Raw genomic sequence first — 24,545 nt, 5'->3', positions numbered from 1 at the left:
CTGCTAAGGATCTATTGGTGAGCAAATGATGTTATGCTAGGTTTCTCCAAATATTTTCTGATAAAGAAACAAACTCATCTACATCTTGGATGATCTGAGGGTGAATCCATTTTCAGCTCATTTTTATATTTGGGTGAACTATTGCTGTAATGTAGTCCTATATATTGATGCGATCAATGACACTCAAATTAATTTTACTTCTGATGTTATAGGTGCATATTTCATATTTATACTGACTGATTGATTCTTCTGAAATAATTTCTGAACACCTCAAGTCATGTATCTTTTTATTTATCAGATTTTTTATCCTTTCCATGTGAGTGTACAAAATACATCTAAATAGCTAGCGTAAATTGTTTTTATTAAGTTCTTATAATGCTTTTTTTTAGGATGTTATACTTCACTGCCAAGCACAAGAGTTACAGACCATTTACTGAAAAACCAATTATTAATTAAATATTAGTTTCACCTCCTTAAGTTGTGTAATGTATTTGGATAAGCAATATTCTTTTGAGTTTGAGTTTGATTAGCCCATTGATTACAAAATACTGAAATAACGATGTTTGTGTCATGTTATAGCTTTTATTTGGAGTTAATTTACATGCAATCTTTTTTTAACATATTAAGCTAAATGTACAGAAACAATATAATATACTTGATGTCTCAGTTTCGGTTCCCTACTGTCTGTATTCTACAATGAATAATTGTAAAATTGTGTTCTGCAGCATTCTTCTGCATTTCTCATGAGAATCTTCAGAAAACTTTTGGTCTGGTCAAATTGCAGTTGGTATTTGCATGCCTTATTCCAGCAGCTGTTTACTGACAGCTGAGTCTGACTTCAGAGGAACGCTTATGGCATAAAGATGTAGCTTTGGTGGCAATAGTGTGCTTGATTAAAAAAGATTAAACGACAGGTTAATAAAGAGATCTGAGCAAAAATTCATTATTCATTCTCTACTTTAGTGCCACACACTTGTTGGTTTTACTACATCAGTGAGGCTATCTCACAGACAAAAATGTTTAATACATTAATATGGGTAATTGTTTTTATACATTTACCTAAACCTATAACCCTCACACAAATATCCGCATATCAACACAATGTGGCTGATTTATGACGAACACTTTCAAAGTCCCTTGTTTTTTTTTTTTTTTTTTTTTTTTTTTTTTTTTTTGACGTTTCACCATATTTATGAGTGAAGTATTTCCAAATTTACTCAAACAAACATCTTTTATGCGTTAATAATGCTACTACGGTGATCGCTCATAGTGTGAATATTAATTAGATAGCGGTGACGCAATATATACACTTCCTATGGCGAAAAAAGATGTTTGAATATTAATTAGATAGCTCAGTGACCATCCAATGGTGAAGACATGGCTTATGAATATTAAGCAGCCCGCCTTCGACGTAGTAGGATAGTCCCTGTCTGTGGCGTGACGTCCAACATTCCCACTTTCATTGTCGACATGGCGCTGGCGAGGTGGGAACACCAACTACGGAAAGAGCAAATCTCGTAAAGACATTAAAAGCCTAGGAAAAGCGTCCACGGATTAATATTTCACACTTTTAGACGGCGGTCCAGATTTGGTAAGAAATCGCAGCATACTTCTTGTCAGAACAGCTGATAAATATTTGTGCTTTGTTAATTTACTTGGCTTCCTAAACTTGCCCGAGTGGGGAAACTTGCTTGTAACGTTAATTGTGCACAAATGTATTGTTGTTGTTGTTGTTTAAAGTAGATGACAGAAATATAAAAAAAACTAAAAGTTGTTTTTGTGCGTAGTTATGATCGTATATTCTCATCACTTTACACTTAAGTTAGTGATATTTTTTTTTCATTGCCTAAGGGATGGAATACAGACAGCATTTATGTATGTACGTGTATGAGGTAGCTAATACTCGGCAATCCGCATCGATAAAGTTGTTTGTAGTGATTGTGTGCAATATTTAAGACAATACCCAAGCTATATCTGAAACTTTTTATTTTTATTTTTATTAATTTAATAAATAATGTGTAACTTGAAGAGCAGAACTTGGTATTTAAGTCACAGCTGTGGTTTCAAGTGATTCACACATTCCACGTAGCCACAGAAGAACAAGAGCTGCTGTTACACGAGTTTCATTTCTTTAACCGCATCCTCACCTGTGATCTGGACTGATACAAAGTTTTACAGAACTTAATTGTTACTTTTCAGCTGTACAGTCTATGGAAATAGGTTTGACCTCCTTTTACTTGCTCTTTTTAAACGATCTTTTTAATAGTTTGTTGTGTGTGCAGCAACATGTACGTTTTTGGATGAGCATAGGGAGAGCGGGGCAAGTTGTCACACTCGACGTTGTTAAAAAAGTTATATATCAATAATCAATCAAGTCAGTAACAAATGGAGAATTGTGTCGTTTGTATGTTTTTTCAAACAACTTTTGTGAACCCTACGAAAAAGAAAATCTAAATAATATTATAATTAATAGTTAAATATTTAAGCAGTTATTTTTTGGCCAATGCATGTTTTGATATTTTTTTACACGTTTGCTGTTTCTTGAATCGTTAGGTCTTTCAGTCAGCTTTAGCCTTTTTATACTAATAAAGGTGTTTATTTTTGTTGCCAGCATTTTAAGGTATAAAATAAACCGCCTCTCAGAAATATTATAGTAAAGACAAGAAGTGTGAGTTAACTCCACTACGCTGTAAAAAAAAAAAAATAAGTATGATTTACCTTTTACTTCAAAATTGCACATTTAATTCCTTTTTACATGTCGTTTCTGTAGTTTTTGTAGTTTTAAGCTTTGTCCTTGTAACTGTTCTGAATATTTAATTTAGGTCCATGTCAGTCACACATCTGTGAAATTATGAAATGAAATGTTTACAGTAACTGCCTCCATTGAAAGACTTCAAAGAGCAATATTTTCTTGTGTTGGCAGCCCAGGAGTAAGCCTGCAGGTTTCATCAGCCATCTTTATTTGTCGTGTAACAAATTAGTTACCATCTTGAAGGGCTAAAACACACGTGTGTTTTTCCTTCATCCTCTATGATATTTGCGAACACATCTGTGCATTTACCTAAGCGGTGTGGAATTCTTTTTATGTTTATAGTTAGCATATGAAAGGCCCCTCAATACAGGCAGGGATCCCTTCTCTGTACCTTGTGGTTATGTTAAGTAAAATGCATCATATTCACTTCGATGTCTTGGCTTGGTGATTTCAGATCAGTGTCAGATGGGTGCCACTTTAGAAGTTTCGAGGGTGAGAACAATCAGTGGTAGTGTTTCATTGACTGCTGTATAAAACTCTGCTTAGGGATGCCTAAAATAGCCACAAATATGTGGAGTTAAGTTTAAGCAAAAACAAAATTTCTATTTCTGACATGTGTAAGAAAATGAGCCTGTTGTAAGCAGGGGCTGTCCTCCCACATGCACAGGCTGGGCTGAAGGCTTGTGCACATTTGTGTTTCAAACATCTTTTATAACTCTCTGCTTGGCTCAAACGCTGCAATCACCTCTGACTGCATCCACCTGAAACCAGGCATTGCATTTATCAGTGTTGAAAGATTTTGTATATGATAACTTATTGAAAGTGAAAGTGAAAGTCATGACATTTGGAATTGGTGCTCTGCATTTAACCCATCCAAGTGCACCTACACAGAAGTGAATAGTGAACACACACCTGGAGCAGTGCTCGAGGAACAATATAATAGCTCAACTGGTAGAGCACTGCGCTAGCAAGCAAGCAAGTGCAAGGTTGGGGGTTCGATTCCCCGGGAACACATGATATGTAAAAATTGATAGCCTGAATGTACTGTAAGTCGCTTTGGATAAAAGCGTCTGCTAAATGCATACATTTAAAAATTTAAATATTACTATCAGCATTTACTAGAAAGCTTGGCTTACATATTTATTTATCTGATGAACATGTGCTTACAGGTCCATTAATGATGTCTTTCCCATGACTCCGGCATGCTTCTGTGCTTGCTTTAGCTTGACTTGAGGCAAATTTGCTGGCTTACATGGCTCGTCTGCCATAAATGCTTTTATTTCTTTTGAGATGAATGACCCGAAGGCTGTTATTTTTCCCCAGCATCATCATGTGCCAGCAGAGGTTTTTCTGTCAGTCAGTCACAGATCTTCAGAGAGGGATAGTAGCTAATACGACTCGCAGTGTGGAGCAGATAAAGTTCATACACACGATGCCCTAAAGTGCCCGAGTGATGTATTTGAGAAGCCATTAGGGTTTTTTCCCTTATTCTCATGTTCATATTCATAACACTTTTTTTATGCTATCTTGAGCCCTTTTTAGGGAACAGTTTTAGTGATATTTATTCACGTTCAAAGTCAACTGATTCCTATTGTCAATTTCTCCTACAGGCTTGTGTTCAAGAAAATATTTCCAAACAAAGGATCGGCTTCATGTCTCACAATCAGTTTCTTCCCACTTAATGTCATTATTGGCATGTCTTCTCATAAGATCTGTTCCAGGGATTGTTGAAACACATACTTGAAGATTTTCCTTTGTCTGTGCTTTTAGAAAAATACTGCATGATGTTTTTGCATGTACATAAACTGTTTTGATGTTTATAGGCCTGAACCCAAAGTCTTCTCTGTTTGACTTCACACAATTCAGAGAGGAAATACGAGCTTCATGAAGAACATGTTATCGGTTTTCATAGGCTGGAAGCCACCATGTTCTCACCATGAGAGGAAATTCCAGCCCTGAAAATAATCTGCAATGCAAAGCTTCCTTAGCTTGAGTCTATGCTGTATGGTTGTTGGCCCATAATAAAAGGCTTTCCAGACAGAGAGAGGATCTCCAATTAGTTCTTGTTTGCTGCTTTGTTAACTTTAAATAGTAATAACATAATGTAGATCAACAGAACTATTTAGAAATGTGCAGGAAAAAATGATCCAAATCGTGCTGAGTGAACATGTGACCCATGTGATGTTTGTATAGCACAGCATTTGTAGACATAACAGGAGTCTCCACACAAGGTTTTGATTTGTTATTTACATAGTTAAGGTACCAGATTGAAATGTTCCATAATAGTTGACTGGATCAGAGAATTGTTGAAAAAATAACACACTAGTGAAGCACGTTAGTTTACTCTGACCTTGATTTCATAGTATCTATCTTCTGAAAACTCTTCAGAGGAAAGTGTTTGATCCACTTTTCTTCTAACAGAATGGCTCCATTAACACAGTCAGTGTTTGGGATTTACAAACTTGTTTACTAACAGATGTCACTCTCAAATAAGCCTGTGCATACATGTATTTGGACTCAGTCCCCTTTTATAACTTGCATTGGCCTTACTAGAGGAAACTCACCCAACATAATGAAATAAAAGTAGTTTGTTTTCCATTAGAAACCTGTCTCTGACAATATTTAGCACTATGACAACAGGTTTGGTGCTGTAAGATCATGGTCAATGTAATCCCAATGTTTTGAGATCCTTATAATGGCTTGCTGTCAAGCAAATTTTCTCTGATAATCCCTGTGTACACATTTGAAAGCATTATTAACTGCTTATTCACTGTATAATGCCTTTAGGATAGTCCTTTACCAGAACACATAAATTCAGAGTGGTGCTTTGTGATTTTATGCTTTACATATTTCTTTAAATGAGTTCAAATGGTTGAGTAGCTCCTCTTATTTAGATCACAAGGCATTTCTATACAGAAAAACCGAATAACCACTTAGCATAGCACACTTTCCCTTCTTTCAGATCTGTAAATTAACCTTTGGCCTATGTTGTGTTTGTGCATTACGGCAGAGAAATTTATTAACATTGGTGGATGGGATATCAGAACATGACGGGGTGTCTCTTCACCTCCTTGTTTCGAGGATTAAAACTGAGAGAATGCTGCCGATGTGCTATCGGGCCGTGAGCCAAAAGGGTCTCACAATGTGTCCCTGCTAGTCCCCCGACAAAGTACCCAGTGTCCCCAGCAGCACAAGCACTGTGGCCATTAATTGAAATAAATGGCTCAGTTATTCTTTAAAATCTGTGGGTAATGGTTGGAGCTTGACTGTGTTACCCAGGGAACAGTAGAGAGCTGAGAACCAGCCAACCTTTCACCCAAAGGATGTGCTCTTCTCTCTGGGACTATCACAGGGAGACCCCGTCCAGATGAATGTGCAGTTAGATATGAAGATGATTAGGAAGGGTTGAGAAATATACTTTCATGCATTATAGTTTGTGTGCTCACATCAGTGTTGCTAACATTAATTCAAATTAAGTTAAACAAAATTACTGAAAATTCAAAAAGCTGCCATGGCAGATAACAAAAATAAATTTAGAAAATGAAAATAAAAGCTAAATATAAATGAGTGGAAAGAACATAAATGACAAAATCATATAACAAGAGTAAACTTATACTGAAATTAAAATGAAAACTGAAAAAAAAAAATATAATAAATATTATAATAGTATATAAACAATAGTAAAATAACAGTAGGTCACTTTTTTGTGTATATTCGGCCTCTGTGTATGTTATTCTGATCGGTCTCTAAATTCTGTTCAGTTCTACCCAAAGTTTTGGTGACTGTGTAATACTTTTCTAAATTACATTAGTCATGTGTCAAACACAAAAGACAATTGTATCTATTTCTTCATTCAGATATGTAGTTTTGACGACTTCAATGCCCAAGCCTGCAAAAGGCTGCTATTGTGTTAAGAGATTGTCAAAATGCATTTTGTGCTGTTTACTATATTTATTTTGTTAGTTCTTTTTTTTATTCAGGATTAACAGAGCTGAACAAGATGATGTCTGATGCCAGTGACATGTTGGCAGCAGCCTTGGAGCAAATGGATGGTATTATAGCAGGTAAAATTGTTACCAATGACTCATGTAGCTTTTTCAACATTTCTGTTAAAAGTGAATTGAAACCTCTATCCCAAATCCAACGGTCCCTCCACATTTAAACCTGACAAAATAATTAACTTCATTTGTAAATATGTTCATTCTATCCACATTGGAAATATTCTGCAGTTCTACAAAGAAAATGTTACAGACTCATTTCATGAAACCTCACTAAGTTTTACATAGAGTAAGATTGGACCGATATTAGCACCCTGACCAAATGGTCTGGCAATAAGTTATTACTAGCTTATTACAAGGCTGACATTTCAAGTTGGAGTCGCCTGTCAGATCACATGATTTCCTGAGGTTTTAGCAATTAAAGCATTTATTCTGCCCTGGTTGTGACTTTAGAACTTGAGTGGATATTCGCCCACAGCATGCTTTATGATAAGGTCATACTATCTTTAATTCCACACTACATGATACTTCTGTTTTTTATAATGATTTCTCAATTCCTAAATCCCATACATTGTGCTAAATTTGTAAAATATTTTCTTATTTTTGTATTGCTTGACTCTCATAAGCATTTAATGTATTGCTCTACAAAATGTTTGGCACATATTATTGTTTTAATAAAAAAGCATGACCAGCTCCCTATAACTGCTTTTATTTATCTTTGTCTTTGGCACTCAGGCTCCAAAGCTCTGGACTACTCCAATGGCATCTTTGATTGTCAGTCCCCAACATCGCCGTTCATGGGCAGCTTGCGAGCCCTCAATTTACTGGAGGACCTCAGGGGCATTCTGGAGCTCATGGACACTGAGGAAAGAGAGAGCTTGCGTTGTCAGATCCCAGACTCTACTGCAGATAGTCTGGTGGAGTGGCTGCATGGTCACCTGGTACATACACCACATTCCAGAACTCTGGAATTCACAGTGTCTACTCTAGATTTGAACATGACCTAACATACTATGTGTTGCCATGTTGTAAGGTAGTACGTGGTTATTTATATTTCCTTTTATTTATAGGAAGTATATATTCCCGTTAGCCCATAGTCTATTTTCAGTGACAGTCAAAACTGTTATGTGTAGGTTTGTGCTTGTTGGAAGTATTTTCAGTTTAATGCTCTATATAAAATTTCATTCTGACGTAATAAGGGTTCAGTGTTTTAAATTATTATTATGAGTTATTAGTGTATCATGTTCAGTAGTTCTATTCATAAATAAGACATCAGTGCAGTTTAGCTTTATCATTGCCTCAAGATATTAGTTACATAATAATTTTTTTGTGTGTGTCTTGAGACAAATTGAACAACTGCCAAGGGAAAGACAACACATAGTACCATATTTAGTCGGTTTATCTGGATTATGTTCGTTCACTGAATGTTTACATTTTGTTGGCACGATACATGGTTCATGAAAACTCTGAATCTGAAGAGACACTGTGTTTCTCAGAATTACTTGCTTTTAAAAGCATAAAATTAACTGTTTCAGGACATGTTGTGGTGGATTCCAGAAGTCTTTAATAATAAAAAAATTTTCTATATATATTTTTTGGGCAGTCAAATGGACACATTTCAATCACCGGTGATGTTTACCAGGACAGACTTAATCGTCTTGAAAGTGATAAAGAATCGCTTGTGCTTCAGGTAACGTTGTATGTCTTTGGTAAATAAAAAGTTTAAAAGAACAGCATTTATTTAGCATTTACTGTCACCTTCGATCAATTTAATGCATTCTTGTGAATAAAATATTATTTTAATTAAATAAAATGATCTTTCTTTGCAGGTAAGTGTTTTGACGGATCAAGTGGAGGCGCAGGGTGAAAAGATAAGGGACCTAGACCTGTGCCTTGATGAACACCGGGATAAACTTAATGCAACTGAAGAAATGTTGCAACAGGTGGGTTTAAAGATATTTCTTTTATATTAGAGACATGGTATGGCAGTTGGGTCAAGTGCATTTGGCACAGGAAAGCTTATTTTCAGCCTGTAGTTTTCTATAACTTCTTCACTATACTGTCCACAAGCAAAAGCTCATTAAATGTATTCATAAGGTGGATTTTCCTTGTTCATGTTCCTTTTTTTATCTCTTGTTCCTAGGAACTCTTGTGCAGATCAGCCCTTGAGACTCAGAAGCTGGAGCTTATGGCAGAGGTTTCCAAATTGAAGCTGAAGTTAACAGCCATTGAGAAAGAGAGACTAGATTTTGACGACAGATTTGGAGATAGTGAGGTAAGAAAAATACACATGCATGAGGGAAATAATCGTGTAATGATATCTTTATTTGAAAATGTCAGTGGCTTTGCTTTTATTTTAATGCCATTCAATGGTTAATTTGTGACTCTGCCTTTGGTGCACAGAGCTCTTTTGTTTTGACTGCTTTAACATATTGTAGTTTGCTGGAAATCTACTTGAATATTTGTTTGGAACTGTGATTCTGCCCTATAGTCAACCGTTTGTTTTTGTACAAGCCTGAAGTAGAAAGACATGCATTCAACAACGCGATCTGTTTGCGCTCAGACATCTACCGATCACGTCATGTTGTGGTACAGTGGTCCGTTCCAGTGCACTGGAATGTTGGGCTTTTAACTATTCTCAGCTTTGTTTGCTGTCTCGGCAAAATGGTAAATGCAAAAACAGCCTTTACCAGATACCATTTCCTCTCCAAAGATTGGTTTAGGTGGCCTCTTTTCTCTCTAGAAAGCAGTCATTGCCACTAAGGACTATGAATGGACTATGGGGATGAATGGGTGTAGGAAGGGTCCTCAGCAAGAGGGTGTTGGGATCCATTGGAATCGTTTTACACATCAGTGGTTTCTACCATTTCAGATAAACTTGTCCTAAACCATGTTTGGCCTCTGACATTTAGTTCACAAATACACTTCCTGTCAAAGTGGGTGTTTCTTGGCACAAATTAACTGCAAACCGGAAAGTTTTTTTTTTTTACGTGTTCATTCAAATCTAGTCATTTCATACTAGATGCAAAGCAGGCTATTATCTTAAGAACTCCAGACCAGCTTGTCTCGGTTCTTGTCCATAACATGTTTTATTTAGGCTTGGGAAATGCTGTTATCACTTTAGCAGGTGTTTTTGAGTCAGACAACATCCAAAAATGGTGAAAAGCAAGAGGATGTTTTCAGATTAGGGTCATGAAGATGAACCAGTCTTTGCACCTGTGTGTTCACAGTCTGCCACAGAAAACAGCTTTTCTCTCATTGTTGAAGACAAACGTTCCATTTCAGACATTTCTTTGTGATTGTGTTTTTCATTCTTCTTAGAGTATTATTGAACATATATACAAATTATTTATGGTTTAAACTGTGCACTGGCAAGTGTGTTTGGTCTAGGTCGGTCAACACATTCTTCAAAAATAAAAATAATTTCTGCTCTTTCCTGTTATTTTGCTGCCACATAATTTACTGTCTCAGCGAGTCTCCAGTTTGTTTCCCAAAATGTCGTCTTTTTATCCTGTTAAGACTTAAAGTATAATATGTCTTTTTAGATTTTGAACTGAATCCGAACTACTGTAGCTTGAGATATTTTATATCTACACTACTGTTCAAAAGTTTGTGGCTGGTAAGATTTTTTAAAAATGTTTTAAAAAGAGGTCTCTTATGTTTACCAAGCCTGCATTTAATTGATCAAAAATGCAATAAAACATTATTTTTGATAAATATTATTGCAATTTAAAATAACCCATTTTTTTTTAATAAATATATTGTATATGTATATAGAAATAAATATATTTTAAAATGTAATTTCTGAGATGGCAAAGCTGAATTTTCAGCAGTGATTCATTTCTTCAGTCGTCAATGTTTCATGATCCTTCAGAAATCATTATAAAATGCTTATTATTATTATTATTATTATAACATTTCTTATCATCAGAGTTGAAAACCGTTGTACTGACCCAAAAATTTTAACTGTAGTGTATTCTGATTTGTCCTTTGAGTTTTCCGGATCACTGCTCCAAGCGTCTGTATTTTAATGAGGGTTTACAACTGGCTGTTGTTTATTGAATCATAAATCCACGCTTGAATGCTAGACATCCTCACAAAGAGTTTGGCCCTGAAAGGCCTGAGTGCTGAATGGATGGTTTTCACTATATTCTTGTTTTTTTTTTTTTATGCTTGTAAATAAATATTGAATACCTAATCAGTTTGTTAAACAAACCATTTAAAATTTAAGAACTGGCTTCTCTTTGAAGCCCTTTGAAGCAAAATAGTTTCTAGAATATTGCCATGATAATCTGTGAGTGTTTAGAAAAGATTATTAATATTTTTAGATTCTGTGCATTAATGACCCTGTTTTTTTTTTGTTTTGTTTTTTATTGTAACTATTGTGTGTGTGTGTGTGGTAATCGACAGCATACATATGCCAGTTTAACTTTAACCCATTCAACAGTATATTTCACATTATTAAACAAATACTAATACTATTTTTTTTTTAGAAAAACAAGTTGTTGCTAAAATGCTTGAGACACTTTGTGAAATTCTATGGAGATTTTTTGCCTTTTTCTTTTTAGGGTTTGATTTTGGAGATTAATGAACTGAGATATCGCATTTCTGAGTTGGAGAATGAACGGTTACAGTATGAGAAGAAACTGAAATCCACTAAGGTGAGTTTCAACGCTAGTTTCTTACAAGTGAAAACATCTACATGTTACTATCTTTAGGCTTGCATAGGGATTCTCTTCTTCTTTTGTCTCTCTTGTTATCTTTAAGTGTCTATTTTCCTTTTCCTCCTTGGCTAACCTCTCTGCCGCTAGTCGCTAATGGCCAAACTCTCTAGCCTGAAACTCAAAATGGGCCAGATGCAGTATGAGAAACAGAGGAAGGAACAAAAAATCCAGGCGCTCAAGGTCGGAATACCTCAGGGTGGTTACTGCTTCTGGTTGTGATCCAGAGATTTATTTTTTTATTATTATTTTTTGCTCTGTAACTTTGCTTTTTGGCATGTTGTATCCAGATTTAGTTTAAGGTTTAAACATTTTACATATAGAGTCAAAATACAGTCTGAGACCACTGTTAATGAGCCTATTATCTCATGTCACTCACTACAGTATCAAACCTTTAACTGTCTCAGCTTGACTGTGAGCTCCATAGCCCTCCATTTTGCACAATGATGTACAGACAAAGTTCTCATCATGATTTGGAAGCTACTCATTAAATCTGCCCTCCTCTCTAAGCAGTGGCACCAGTATAAGATCTGCTTTAGTGTTAGGCTCTATGTGATGTTTAAGCCTGGAGAGCTAAATTTCAGACTGCTTTATAATGCACAAGAAGCTATTTCTGTTACTGCTTCTTACTGTAGCATATATAGTTAAGTCACAAGGTTTGAAAAGCTCAGTGTGAAGTTTGCATGATTGTGTTACTGTAGTTTTCTCTACCACCCTGGCAATGTATTGAACTCTTGAATGAAGTTCTTGAATGTGTAATCTTGATGATGAAGTGGTATTCACCTATATAATTGATTAATTTAATATTTGCCTATTTGCGACATAATCCGATAAATCTGCATGCTTGTACTATTAAAAAAAAAACAAGTAATTATGTTTAACTTTCATTTTGCAAGTGCTATGTACTGAACTTTCTGATAGTAATTAGTAACTGCATGGTTTGGTATTACTGGGTGTTTAACCTGTTAATTTCAGACGTCGTCCAGACTTTGGATCAGAGTTGTGAGATGTGTGCTTAATGTTTAGGAGGAGCTGGTTACGTTGAAAAGGCAGCTGGATGGCAGAGATGGTGATCTGAGGAGGCTGCAGGATGAGACAGGGTCCAGATCCCCAACGCCTGCAGGCCTAGACAGCACAGAGAGAGGTGGGTCATGCATAGCTGTTGTTATTCACACTTTTAGTAATCACAGTATTGCCTGTCCCAGCATGCTCTAGAGGGGTCTAGTTTTGTCTTGTCATTATGCATTATGTTTCTGTGATGATGTACTAAATAATTTAATATAAAATCCGTAGTAGATCAAGCTCAGTCAGTTGCTATTTTTTTTTTAAAGTTTATTTTGTTATTTGATTTGATATGCTTTTGATGTTTGTTTTGTTTTTTACTTGATATTTTAAGTTTTTGCTTAGTATTTTTGTTGTTGTTGTTTTTGTTTATTTCAATGTGTCTTTATTTATGTTCATTGTTTTTGCCTTTTTTTATTTTTTGTTTTGATTAAATGTATTACATTGTTTTCTCTTGTTATTTAGTTTTTGTTTATTTAGATTTTGGTTTATTATTTAGATTTTTTTGTTTTCTCTTATGTATTTTTATTTGATATATACACGTTTAATATTATTACTCTGTCTTAAGCAGTTTTCCATACTGAGGAAACATTAAAAAAGAGGCTCAAAGAGAAACGTAAGGGGACTCCATGTCTACCTTCTACACATACATCCCTTTGTCAGCTTTTTAATCTTTGTACTATTTTTTTTACTTTTTGTGCCTGCATGTTTAGGCATCGTACTCATGAAGCTTGCTTTTCTATGAAACAAAGTAGTGCAAATTACAGGAAGTTAATGGATTTAAAAATACAATATATTAGTTATAGGAAAGGGAAAGATGTAATGAATAACAATCCTTTCTTATGCTGTAGCCCTGACAAAAGTCAGATTGTGGTCACCATCTGGCATGTCACATTTACATTATTGTTTGTTTTTTGCCTGTCACCTCGTACTGTAACACCTCCTGTTCCCCAAAGTTAATTTCTTCACCCCTTCCATCCATTATAGTGCATTGCCCATGTTCATATTCCTCATAACAGGCTGGACATCTACTCTTATCTGTGGTTGCATACGCTCACATTTATTCTCCACAAGCTCCTCCTCGCTTCCGTTGTGTACATTTCTCACATTTGTCACAGAAGGTCACTGTTGTATTTCAGTTTCAATGTGTCTGTCTACAGTTTGTGATGCTTAATGTCAGACTTGAGTCTTGATGTTTCTTTGCCCTTTAGAGTTTATGAAATAGTCTTTAGTTTACTAAGCCTGTGCTTTGCAGATATGGAAGTACAGAAGATGAAGAAAGCAATGGAGTCGTTGATGGCTGCAAATGAGGAGAAGGTAGTTTTAAGTCATAAGCTTCCTTTCCCATTGCTTTTGAAAATCATGAAGGAACCAGGCATTTAATGCTGTTAATGATGCTTTGTGTAGGATCACAAGATTGAAGAGTTGCGACAGTCACTCATGCGTTACAAGAAAGTACAAGAGATGGTCATGACAGCACAAGGAAGAAAAGGTGATTTATTTAGCTTTTTAATAAAAGTTCCAAAGTGTTGTCAATGAAATGTGTTTGTCATTCCTGTAATTAGTATTATTTGTATTATTTATATACAATTGAACTAGCTTTGAATTTATATACAATTGAACTAGTTTTATTTTGTTTTTATTTGAATACTATTTAGTTTTATTAATTTTATGTGCCTTTGTCCTTTTATAATAAAAACAAAATAACCTTTATTTTATTTCAGTTTTAGTAATTTTAGCACTTCATTTTATTTCAGTTAGTTGTCAGGCAACATTTCTAACTTTCATTAAATTTTTTTAAGTTTTGTTTAAGCTGAAGTTTTCATCTAATATTTATATTATAATTTTATTTTATCTTAGCCTTATTTAATTAATCAAAATTATTTTAATAATTTGTGAACTGTAACAACACTTTAATACAAAAAATGCATTATTTAAATTGTAAATTAAATGTTGTGGAAGGCGTACATGGTGATGTAAAAACAAAAGTGTAAAAAAAACTAATGCAATAATGAGAAATTAATATATTATATTATATTATACATTCACCCACTTATTTGAATCCTTTAATGTGTTGCTGTTAAGTGACAGGCTGTACTTGTTGTGTGCCGTTTTCCGAGCTAATGATCAAATCTCCCTCCTCTCCTGTGTTTGTCATCAGATAAAGTCAAAGAAGGAGACAGTGATGGGAGCAATAGTGACAGCTCCCTCTCCATGTCCACCCCCCTCTCTGTCTCCATGGACACAGAGAAGTCTGTGCTCTCTTACGCAGAGGAAGTTGCTGTGAGGGGTCAAAATGAGGTACAATTTTCTTTTCAGACAAACAAAATTCATATAATATTTCCCACAAAGTTATACAGTTCACCGTTTGTGGCTAGTTTGCATCTTTGTTAAAAACCTATGTTTTGTTTTGGCTTGCATAATCTGAAATCACTGCACTGCAAACTAGAATTATCCTTAATTTAGAGCAACACAGGCTGATTGACAGTTCCGCAAAGTTGTGTTGCTTCTGTTTTTTCAAGCTAAAGGCTAAATTGAACACTTGCAGGACACACAGCTTGTCAGCCTATGGCTCATACTGTCACCGATGATCCAAGACGCAGATAGTCACTTGTCAGGGAGTGACTGAATGTCTTCAGATATTACTGTTCAGAGGTGATGGATCCTTGGAATATGATGAATGCACTCGAAAGTTTTGAGCCAAGGACTCTGATAACTGAGTGAATAAAATCAATTTATGTAATCAGTGTTATTCTATTTTTTTTTTTCTTTTTTTTTTTTTTTTTTTTTTTTTGCTAGTATAGCATTTTTTATATTGTTTTAATATTGCATTTAAATTGTATTAATGTGAATGTCATTTTTATTAGATTTATAAAAAAATCTTCTTTATTTTCAGCTTTAGTTTTAGTGGTATTAGTACTTAAACCAAGGTGACCAGTTTTAATTTGCAATTATTTGCAAAGTTTTTTTATTTAATATTTAGATTTTATTTCAGATGTTTTTCACCGAACATTTTTTTTTTTTTTTATAGTTTGTGAATTGTAACAATACCTGTATTACAAAATAAATCTGCATTTTAAATTGTAAATTATTTGTGTGTTTTAAACAACACCTTCTCTTTCCATTTTTCAATCTATGCTTACAGATCTAAATTTTTACCTGAACAGGTGACGATGACTTAAAACGTTTCCTTTTTTTATATTAATGTACTTTAATATCCTTATTGGTAAATGTATGTTCAATACAGCACTTTTGTCAACCCATGGTTGTTTTCAAATGTGCTCAATAAATAAAACAAACAAACAAACAAAAATCCCTAATAAAAAGGCTTATTTGTATGCTAGAAAGGTGGACCTCCAGGGGTTTGCATTTTGAAAGATACTGGTGTAGAGAATACACTGGTCTGAATTATCTTTGTATGTTCTCTTCTTCTGTAGGCGACTACATTTGTCAGTACACTCCAAGTGCCATCGCTCACAGTACATATAACATCCCCAGACAAAGCAGACAACGATTCAGGCCTGGAACACATGCAGTCATCAAGGTACACTTTAGGACATTAAAACACATCTTTTTGTCTGCTGAGTTGTTTTTTCATGCAGGATCATCATCTAATAAAATCTGGACACTCCAACATTATTTTAAATCATATCTGTGGCTCTAGATTTATGTCCCAAAGCGTCCCACCTATGTTACAGCATTCAAGCATCCCATCCTCAGCGTTAGCACCTCTAAAGGATTTTCCTTTCGTGTGTTTCATGTTCATATCCTCTTTTCATCCTTTCTAGTCTTTGAAATGCCTGTTATCTATATCAGAGTTCATGACCATGTCACCGTATTTATACTATCCCATCATTTCTATGGTGTTTAAAGTGTCATTCTCTCACTGTTAACACATCAGTGCATGTCCGTCTATACACCCCACTGCTTACCCATCATGCTTTGCCACCACCTCTGCATCCCAATGCTCGTATGTTTGTCCTTTGTAGTGAGAAAGAGTGTCAGGAGCCAACTCAGTCCCTGAAGACCCCATTAGATGATAGTCCCGAGTGAGTATGTGTGTCAGGTGGAGTTCATTCACAAAAATGGCACATTTTGATTTGCCAGGTATTTAAAAAAAAAAATGTGGTAACCTGAAATGCCACTCATGCCACTTTGTGTCTCAATGTGTGAGTCAGAAACCTTAAAGTGGTTTGATGCTACAAAGTGGTTATGAGCATCTGAATGTTGGAAAGAGTGATGGTTATAATGTCTTTTCATGCTTTAGAACTTCAGAGGTCACAAAATCAGCAAACCAGGGCAACCTTGATGAAAGAGCCAGTGAAAAGGTGAATTTCAAAGTCTCAATCAGAGCTGTAGTAAAAGTGTATTTATCTTTAAGGTTTTTATTAGGGTTAGGCAATATATTGAATATTTAAAGTGATTTAAAAGTAGATAAAAAAAAAAAAAAGTCTGTGCAATTTTTAATTCCAGAAGCCGTTAACAGTAGATCAGAAGCCAGAGGTAATTCTCTCTCTCTCTCTCTCTCTCTCTCTCTCTCTCTCTCTCTCTCTCTCTTTTTTAGTAATACTCCCTTTAATCATAATTATTGTTACAATTATTATTATGAATTGCTGTTGTTATATTAAATTTGAATTTATTATAATAAATCTATTTTAATTTACATTATATTATTGGAATGTTCTTCATATTACATACATAAGCTTATTTGACATGAAAGCTTATAAAATAATCTGAAATATTTAATTCCTGAACTTTTAGAGCGATGAACTTGATGAGTTCAAGAAGATCACAACTCTTCCACCCAGATCCCCAAGCTCTTCTCGTACTGCTGAGGATGACAGCTTCGGCACCAGGAAAATGAGATCTTCTTTTGGACGGGGATTCTTCAAGATTAAGGGAGGGAAGAGGACTGCTAGTGCCCCTAATTTGGGTACGACTTCTTTCTTCTAAATCGATATGCCCATGGTCAGTTACAGTTGATTTAAAAAAGCTAAAATTACCAAACAAAAAAAAAACATCCAAAAATAAATTTAGATAAAAACATCATGAGTCAAGAGTGCCCAAATTTAGTACAAACACCCATTTACAGGCTAGACCTGCCAAATGGCCTCTCTGAGGAAGGAGAGAAAAGAACCTGGATGTGTTTTCATTTTGTTCTTTCCTTCAAGGAAAAATCCCTTACCTTGATGCATTTCCACACATAATCAGTTGGTTCTCTGACCATGTTTTACCATTTCTAACTCTGCTCCTGCTCAATGTCAGTATATTAAATACATGTAAAGTCAAAACACACAGATACAATAAATATTTTACTAATTCTGAAAACCCAAATGATCAAAATCAGTATACAACATAATATTGTAGGAAGGAACTAATTTTTCAAATGTTATTTTAGTTTTAAGCCTTATTCAGAAGTCTTTAGAAAGGAAGACATTTTGGAGCAAAGATGGTTTATTTTCATTTCTTTTCTTCATAGCAGGAGGGGATATTAAATGATTTTTTTTTTAGGCGATTATGGGTGTTTTGAAGTCCTCTTGTCAAAATAATAGTCAAAATAGATTTGTTTTAACATTGGGCTCATGTGGTAGCCAACGTGAGTCCTTCGAGAGGAAGAATATAGAGGTTCTGTCGTCATCGCATGTTATTTTTCGACCACATTACCCAGCACTCAAATATTCTGACCATGTTCTCACAACTCTATATGTTCCCCTCAAATGCAAACTAACATAAGAATGAACGTTCAGGCTGGATTTAGTTTCATTCAATAACAGAGATGATATTTCTTCCATTGTGTTCACTTGCATGTCAGCATGTGACTTTGTTCCATGGTTCCACTCCTAAAATAAACCAAATCCATTTGTTCTTCAGTCCGGACGAGAAGTCATCTGCAATCTTGCCGCATGATGCTGATTCCAGTAGTTCAAGGAAGACGCTGTCATTTTTGGGCTTTATTTCTTTTAAACTTCCTGTTATTCATGACATTTTTACTGCTCTGGTCTCCAACTTAACAACTGCCCTGTTTTTTCTCCCTTCCCATAATCTTTAGTTTATTTGATGCTCGACTGCCTGTGGTATTATGGGTAACGTAGTTTGCTGTGGTGACAACAGGACATTTTCTGTTCTTGTGTATGTGTTTGTTTGCACAGCTGAGACAGAGAGGGATGGCACTGACCATCTGGATCTGGCAGGCATGCCGCAGAGGTCAGCTGACAGTGACAGCACACACACTCTCCCCATTTCTCCAGAGGGCAAGAAGAAGTCAAAAGGAATCAAAGCACTCTTTGGAAAGTGAGTCTAAAACAGCTGCAGGGTTGGACGTTTCAGACACTTGGCGTCTTTCCTTATCTAGCATATTTTATGTCCCTCATTGTTATTGTTAACTAAGCCTAAAACTATTAAACATTGGTTTTATTAATTGAAAAAGGCTTAATTAAAAAGTACTAAAATTATTAAATCTGAAATATAAATTAAAGCTGAATAGAAAAAACAATGAAATTAAAAACTAAAACTAACTAAAAAAAGTATTAAAATGAAAAAAACTGTCCAATTCAATTATAATAAATATAATAAATGCTATAAAAGTAAAAAAAAATAAAAATACTGTATACTGAATATTTAAAGAATATATTATTGTAATACTTTAATTTCAAAGAAATATTATAAGTGATATTATTCAAAAAAATAAGTATCATATTGCAATATTATTATGAATGTTCTGATTTACTTAATATAAACCTCTATGTAAGTTTTTTTTTTCTTTTTTCTTTACATGAACAAAATTTTAAAATGTATTCAAAATCACCCTACATGTTGCAAACTTTTTTAGCTAATGTGGACAAATTTGTCGGACATTTAAAGCATGCAGTATCAATAAATGAACTGATGACATTCTTTGACTTTTTCTTTCTTCTTTAAAGGCTCAGAAGAAGTCAATCAACCACATTCAACCTGGATGATAACTTATCAGAAAATGAGTTTAAACGGGGTGGTGTCAGAGCCACAGCTGGACCCAGGCTGGGTTGGTCACGTGACCTGCAGAACACCAACAGGTCAGTAATCACATTGACACAGGATCGAGCTCCTTCTCAAAATGGAAAGATCTGCTGTTGGGAAACACCCTGGTGACAGAGTTACAGGTTACTTATTGATCCAGAGTTTCAGTTCCTGATTAAAATCTCATTTATTATGTTGCCAGTGTGACATTTTTGTGGCAAATATCTCCAGCAGTCACTGTATGGTGATTGTACCTTCTAAGATCTGCTTGTTTGTGTTTTCCAGTGAGCTGGATACACCGTTTGCTCGCTGGTCCCGGGAGCAGGTGTGTGATTGGATGCAGGAGCAGGGACTGGGGTTGTACGTGAGTTTGGCAAGGCAGTGGGTCGCCTCAGGCCAGACGCTCCTGCAGGCATCCCAGCAGGATCTGGAAAGAGTGAGCTCTTATTACTCACAATCAGAATGAGAGCATATAGTGGTGTCGAAATGTTTAAGACCACATTTAAGTCTGGTAATAATCAGTTTTCTGTCTGAAATTCATGTTTAAGGACTGTTCTGCCCTCTCTATGCAGGAGCTGGGAATAAAACACCCTCTGCACAGGAAGAAACTGCAGCTGGCCCTGCAGGCATTGGGCTCAGAGGAAGATGACAACAGAAGCAAACTAGACTACCAATGGGTGACAAGTAAGCAATGGATGTTTTTTTTATCCGCATTATCAGATTTGTTGTAAAATTGTTATAAAACTAAGACTGAATGTATCCGGTTGAATCTCTTAACCCCTTACCTTCTGTTCTAGGATGGCTTGATGACATTGGCCTCCCGCAGTACAAGACTCAGTTTGACGAGGGACGTGTGGATGGACGGATGCTTCACTATATGACTGTGGTTAGTCTTTTTCCTGGTTAATACTGCATTTTGACACATAAATGAAAGTTTTAATATGTGAATAAAAGGTTAAACTAGATTTTAATGTTTTTGAAAAAAAAAAGGCTGTATTTATTTGATTAAAAGTAAAAACTTTAATATTGTGAAAAATTATTACAATTTCAAATGTTTTCTATTTGAATAAATGAGAATTGTAAACTGCTTCAAGTCCACTCTCTCCTGTCCATGCTGAACAGGATGACCTGTTGTCTCTGAAAGTGGGCAGTGTTCTTCATCACCTCAGTATTAAGAGAGCCATCCAGGTGCTCCGACTCAACAGCTATGACCCCAACTGTCTGCGGCGAAGACCTTCAGATGAGGTAGGAAGAGAGATCGAAACTCTAATCTGTGCTATCTTGTATTTTTGTTTTTACTTATTCTAGCAATCCTTATTTCAGAACAACATAAGTCCTGCTGAGGTCTCTCAGTGGACCAACCACCGTGTGATGGAATGGCTGCGGTCTGCTGACCTGGCTGAATATGCACCCAACTTGAGGGGCAGTGGAGTACATGGAGGACTGATGGTGAGTGAATGACTTTGTACTAGTTAAGGTTATTGGTTGGAATGGTTCAAATTTGTACTAGAAACCTGAAAAGTTGTAAGTTAATCGCTTGAAAGGGTTGATCCATAAACCAGGATGCTAGCAAGGTCATAGGTTTGATTCCCAGGGAAAGCAAGAAGTGATTAAATGTGTGCCTTGAATGCAATGTTAGTCACATTGGATAAAATCATCTGTGAAATGCATTTATATCATAGGAGTTAACCCCAGGTTGCTAAAGTGGAAATATAGCTGAGATAAAAGCATCTGCAAAAGTGCAATTTTTTTCTTATCAAATGGGCATAATTTTGTTTGTGGTTTCAGGTGCTGGAACCTCGCTTCAATGTGGAGACAATGGCTTTGCTGCTGAATATTCCCCCCAACAAGACTCTGCTGCGGAGGCATCTGGCTACTCACTTCAACCTGCTGGTGGGTTCTGAGGCTCAGCAACTCAAACAGGAGTGTTTAGAGAATCCAGACTACACCTTGCTCACCGCCACGGCCAAAGTCAAGGTATGATCTCCAGACCATCTACTGCAGAACTTGCTTATGTTTCATTCATTTTGTAGTTCAAATGCTGACATATTTTTATTTTAAATGCTGTCTGTGTCAAATATAGCCACACAAGCTGGCGTTTGGAGGGTTTGGTAGGAAGAAGAAGCAAGAGGATAATGAAGAGTATGTCTGTCCCATGGATGTGGAGATGCCCAAAGGACGCAGCTTCCAGAAAGGCTACAGAGGCATGGAGCTCCAGATCTATGATGATGACCTAGATCGATTCGACCAGGTAGTGATAGAAGCTTTGTGGTGCATGATGGATGATGGTGCATTTTGGTGCATGATGCTTCACTTTTCTACAGTGTGAAAAGCAGTGACCACTGGCACTGATCGACCTGGCTGTCTGATAGACAGGTTAATCGTTAACGTTTAATACCACAAAAGTCACGTGATAGTTTTGCTCAGTAATAATTTAACTAAAATATTTTACATATTTAATGTATCTAAATATATAATACATTTATTACTTGTATATTTATGTAATATTTAGTTTTCACCTTAAGTTTTAGCCAACAGAATTATATGTAAAAAATGTAATAACATTTAATTTATTTAAGTTTTATATAAGTAAAATTTTTTAATTATCAATAATTACCTAAATTTATATTTTATATTATTAATATTTACCGATATTTATTTTTAATATATTTTAAAGCAGTAATAAAAGTTTTTGTAAGCAGTATCTTTATGCTCACAAAATTTGCATTCATTTGATAAAATAAAAACAGTGATACTGTGAAATATTTTTACAATTTAATAGAATGATTTTTTTTATTGTACTACGTTTTTAAATGTAATTTATTACTGTGATAGCAAAGAATAATTTTGATTTCTGAAGGATTATGTGACATTGAAGACTAGAGTAATGGCAGATGAAAATTCAGCTCTGCCATCACAGCAAAAAAATTACATTTTAGAATTTATTACAATAGGAAATCATATTTTATATAATATATAATAATATTTTGCAATTTTACTGTATTTTCGGTCATATGATCACAGCCTTAGTAAGCATATTGACTTCTTTTACATAAAAAAAAAAACTCAATTATTCCATATGTCCATTTAATTATTCAAAAGTCAGTAACCTTACATCAAATCATTAAAAACAATAAATTGACCATTGATTAATCATTAACACCTGTATGAAATTGTTCCTCTTCACAATCCCCAGATGGAGGACTCTGAAGGGACAGTAAGGCAGATTGGTGCTTTCTCAGAGGGCATCAACAACTTAACGGTAACAAGCAGCTGCGCATCTGATCTGACTTGATATATCTTGCTTTATATATACGGTAGTGTGCTTGAGCCTAAACTGTGCATCCTGTTTTTTGTGATCAGAGTATGCTGAAGGAGGATGAGTTCTTCAAGGAGATCTCCTCGTCGTTCCCCAATGCCAGTGTGAAGGATGATGACTCCAATGTTTGAGGGCACTGCAGGGACACTCTCGCCCCTAGTGCTGCTGCTTTAATCGGAAATGACTGTGCCAATCCCTCTGCCAACACCTCCATACACGCACCTCCATCTGAATGCCAAATATATCAAACAGAACCACGTCTCAGCTCATCAAAAACACCAATTTAAAGTATTTCAATTGCCTTTTAAGAACATTTTGTTTAATAATGTCTCAAAAAGGTAGATGGAAGAATGTCTTCCCTATGTGTGTGTTATAGATTGTTAGTGGTCATTTTTGTGGATCGAAGTGATATGATTTGAACTAAACTGAACTAAAAAGAGTAGCAGTCCTACTGTAATTTGCTGGTCATTGGATAGATACAGTATGCATTCTTGCATTATTTTTCATCTGCCTGCCTAAATTTGTGACCGATTGTTTTTGCCAGTTATTATAGTGGCAGAAGAGCACAAGGACACTTTCAGTCAAAATCAAAGATATATTTTATTAAATTGTTGATAAATTAAAGTTGTACACTGCCAATAATTAAATTAGCAATGATCATCAATATTTTTTAATGATATATCCAGCTGCAGTCTTAAACATATAATAGAGCTAAAATGATTTTTTTGTTGTATTTTGACCTGTACATTTTGGTTTATCAAACCAATACATACATTATGCTTTGTGCATTTGCATGCAGAACAATATACTTTACATCTGGTTTGTAAAGGTTTGCATGTTATTTAAGTCTCATTTGGATAAAATATTAGCAAAATATTGTTCATTATGAATTATTTTTCCTCTGCTGCAGTAATTAAGGATAGCAATAATGTTCTCGTTTATGTAAAGGCTATCATGTAGCATTAATCTTTAATGCGATTCTGGCATGTACACAAAATTGTAAGCAGCTGAAAATTATATTGAAAATATATTGAAACTCATAAACATTTCAGAGTTACGTGTTTGTACTTTGTTGACTTTTACTCATTTTTAAAGGTGAATAAAATACCGAAAGCAAGCAGGCTTTAATTGTTTGGTGTATTCATTTCAATTAATTACACAGTTGGTTAATTCCACAACCAAAGGTGTATGACTTGTCACTTGTCAGAGCAGAAATTTTTTATATTATGAAGATTGTCAATGAACGTAAATTTGTAAGATACCCTTTTACAAAGAGTAATATTGCTGTCGCAAAAAAAATACTAGTTATCATAAGAATTGTTTTCACAGTACAGCTGTGGCATTGCCACCACAGGCATACAAAATACATTAAAAATATTTACATTAAAATAAAAGTAAGAACATTTTGTGGTGAAACCATTGTCAAACCAGGCAATTAAGAAATCTTCTGTTGAACAGCATTCAAATCTCAACAAGTTTTTTGGCTTATTGAATACATTTGTGTAAAGAAATCTATTATCGTTTTCGTGCAAATTATTACTATCTGTTATACAGATGGAAGTCCTCCTCTGTCATCTCTATGAAAACTATTATAACAAATCCTTAAATTAATCATGCATGCTTTAGTGAGATTGGTAAACCCTGACCAGCGCGGAGAAAAGAAACGATTATATTGTGACAACTTGTTCCGTGTGCTG

The 24,545-nt window shown here is 35.1% G+C and overlaps 1 protein-coding gene across 6 annotated transcripts; it reads left to right on the top strand.

Annotated features, from left to right (window-relative positions):
- Positions 1-1,445: 1,445 nt before the first annotated feature.
- On the top strand, positions 1,446-23,976 carry LOC127934711 (liprin-beta-1-like). Of its 6 annotated transcripts, none has more exons than XM_052532265.1 (29): positions 1,446-1,591; positions 6,733-6,816; positions 7,486-7,691; positions 8,354-8,440; positions 8,580-8,693; positions 8,894-9,025; positions 11,319-11,411; positions 11,562-11,654; positions 12,498-12,615; positions 13,105-13,149; positions 13,789-13,850; positions 13,941-14,025; positions 14,695-14,834; positions 15,971-16,077; positions 16,523-16,582; positions 16,801-16,861; positions 17,007-17,036; positions 17,295-17,466; positions 18,683-18,824; positions 19,454-19,585; positions 19,815-19,965; positions 20,102-20,213; positions 20,327-20,415; positions 20,652-20,774; positions 20,853-20,978; positions 21,318-21,506; positions 21,613-21,780; positions 22,726-22,791; positions 22,893-23,976. In XM_052532265.1, exons 2-29 carry the CDS (start codon positions 6,753-6,755, stop codon positions 22,977-22,979), a joined length of 3,054 nt encoding a protein of 1,017 aa, XP_052388225.1. In that variant the 5' UTR covers positions 1,446-1,591; positions 6,733-6,752; the 3' UTR covers positions 22,980-23,976. The 6 variants fall into 6 exon arrangements, with proteins under 6 accessions (XP_052388225.1, XP_052388221.1, XP_052388228.1 ...); XM_052532261.1 differs by having other exon boundaries at positions 13,102-13,149; XM_052532268.1 differs by lacking the exon at positions 11,562-11,654.
- Positions 23,977-24,545: the final 569 nt, after the last annotated feature.

The sequence above is a fragment of the Carassius gibelio genome, chromosome A18 (assembly GCF_023724105.1).
Source record: "Carassius gibelio isolate Cgi1373 ecotype wild population from Czech Republic chromosome A18, carGib1.2-hapl.c, whole genome shotgun sequence".
Classification (NCBI taxonomy): Eukaryota; Metazoa; Chordata; class Actinopteri; order Cypriniformes; family Cyprinidae; genus Carassius; species Carassius gibelio.
Note: the sequence above shows the minus strand (reverse complement) of the source record. Positions and strands in the feature narration are given on the sequence as shown.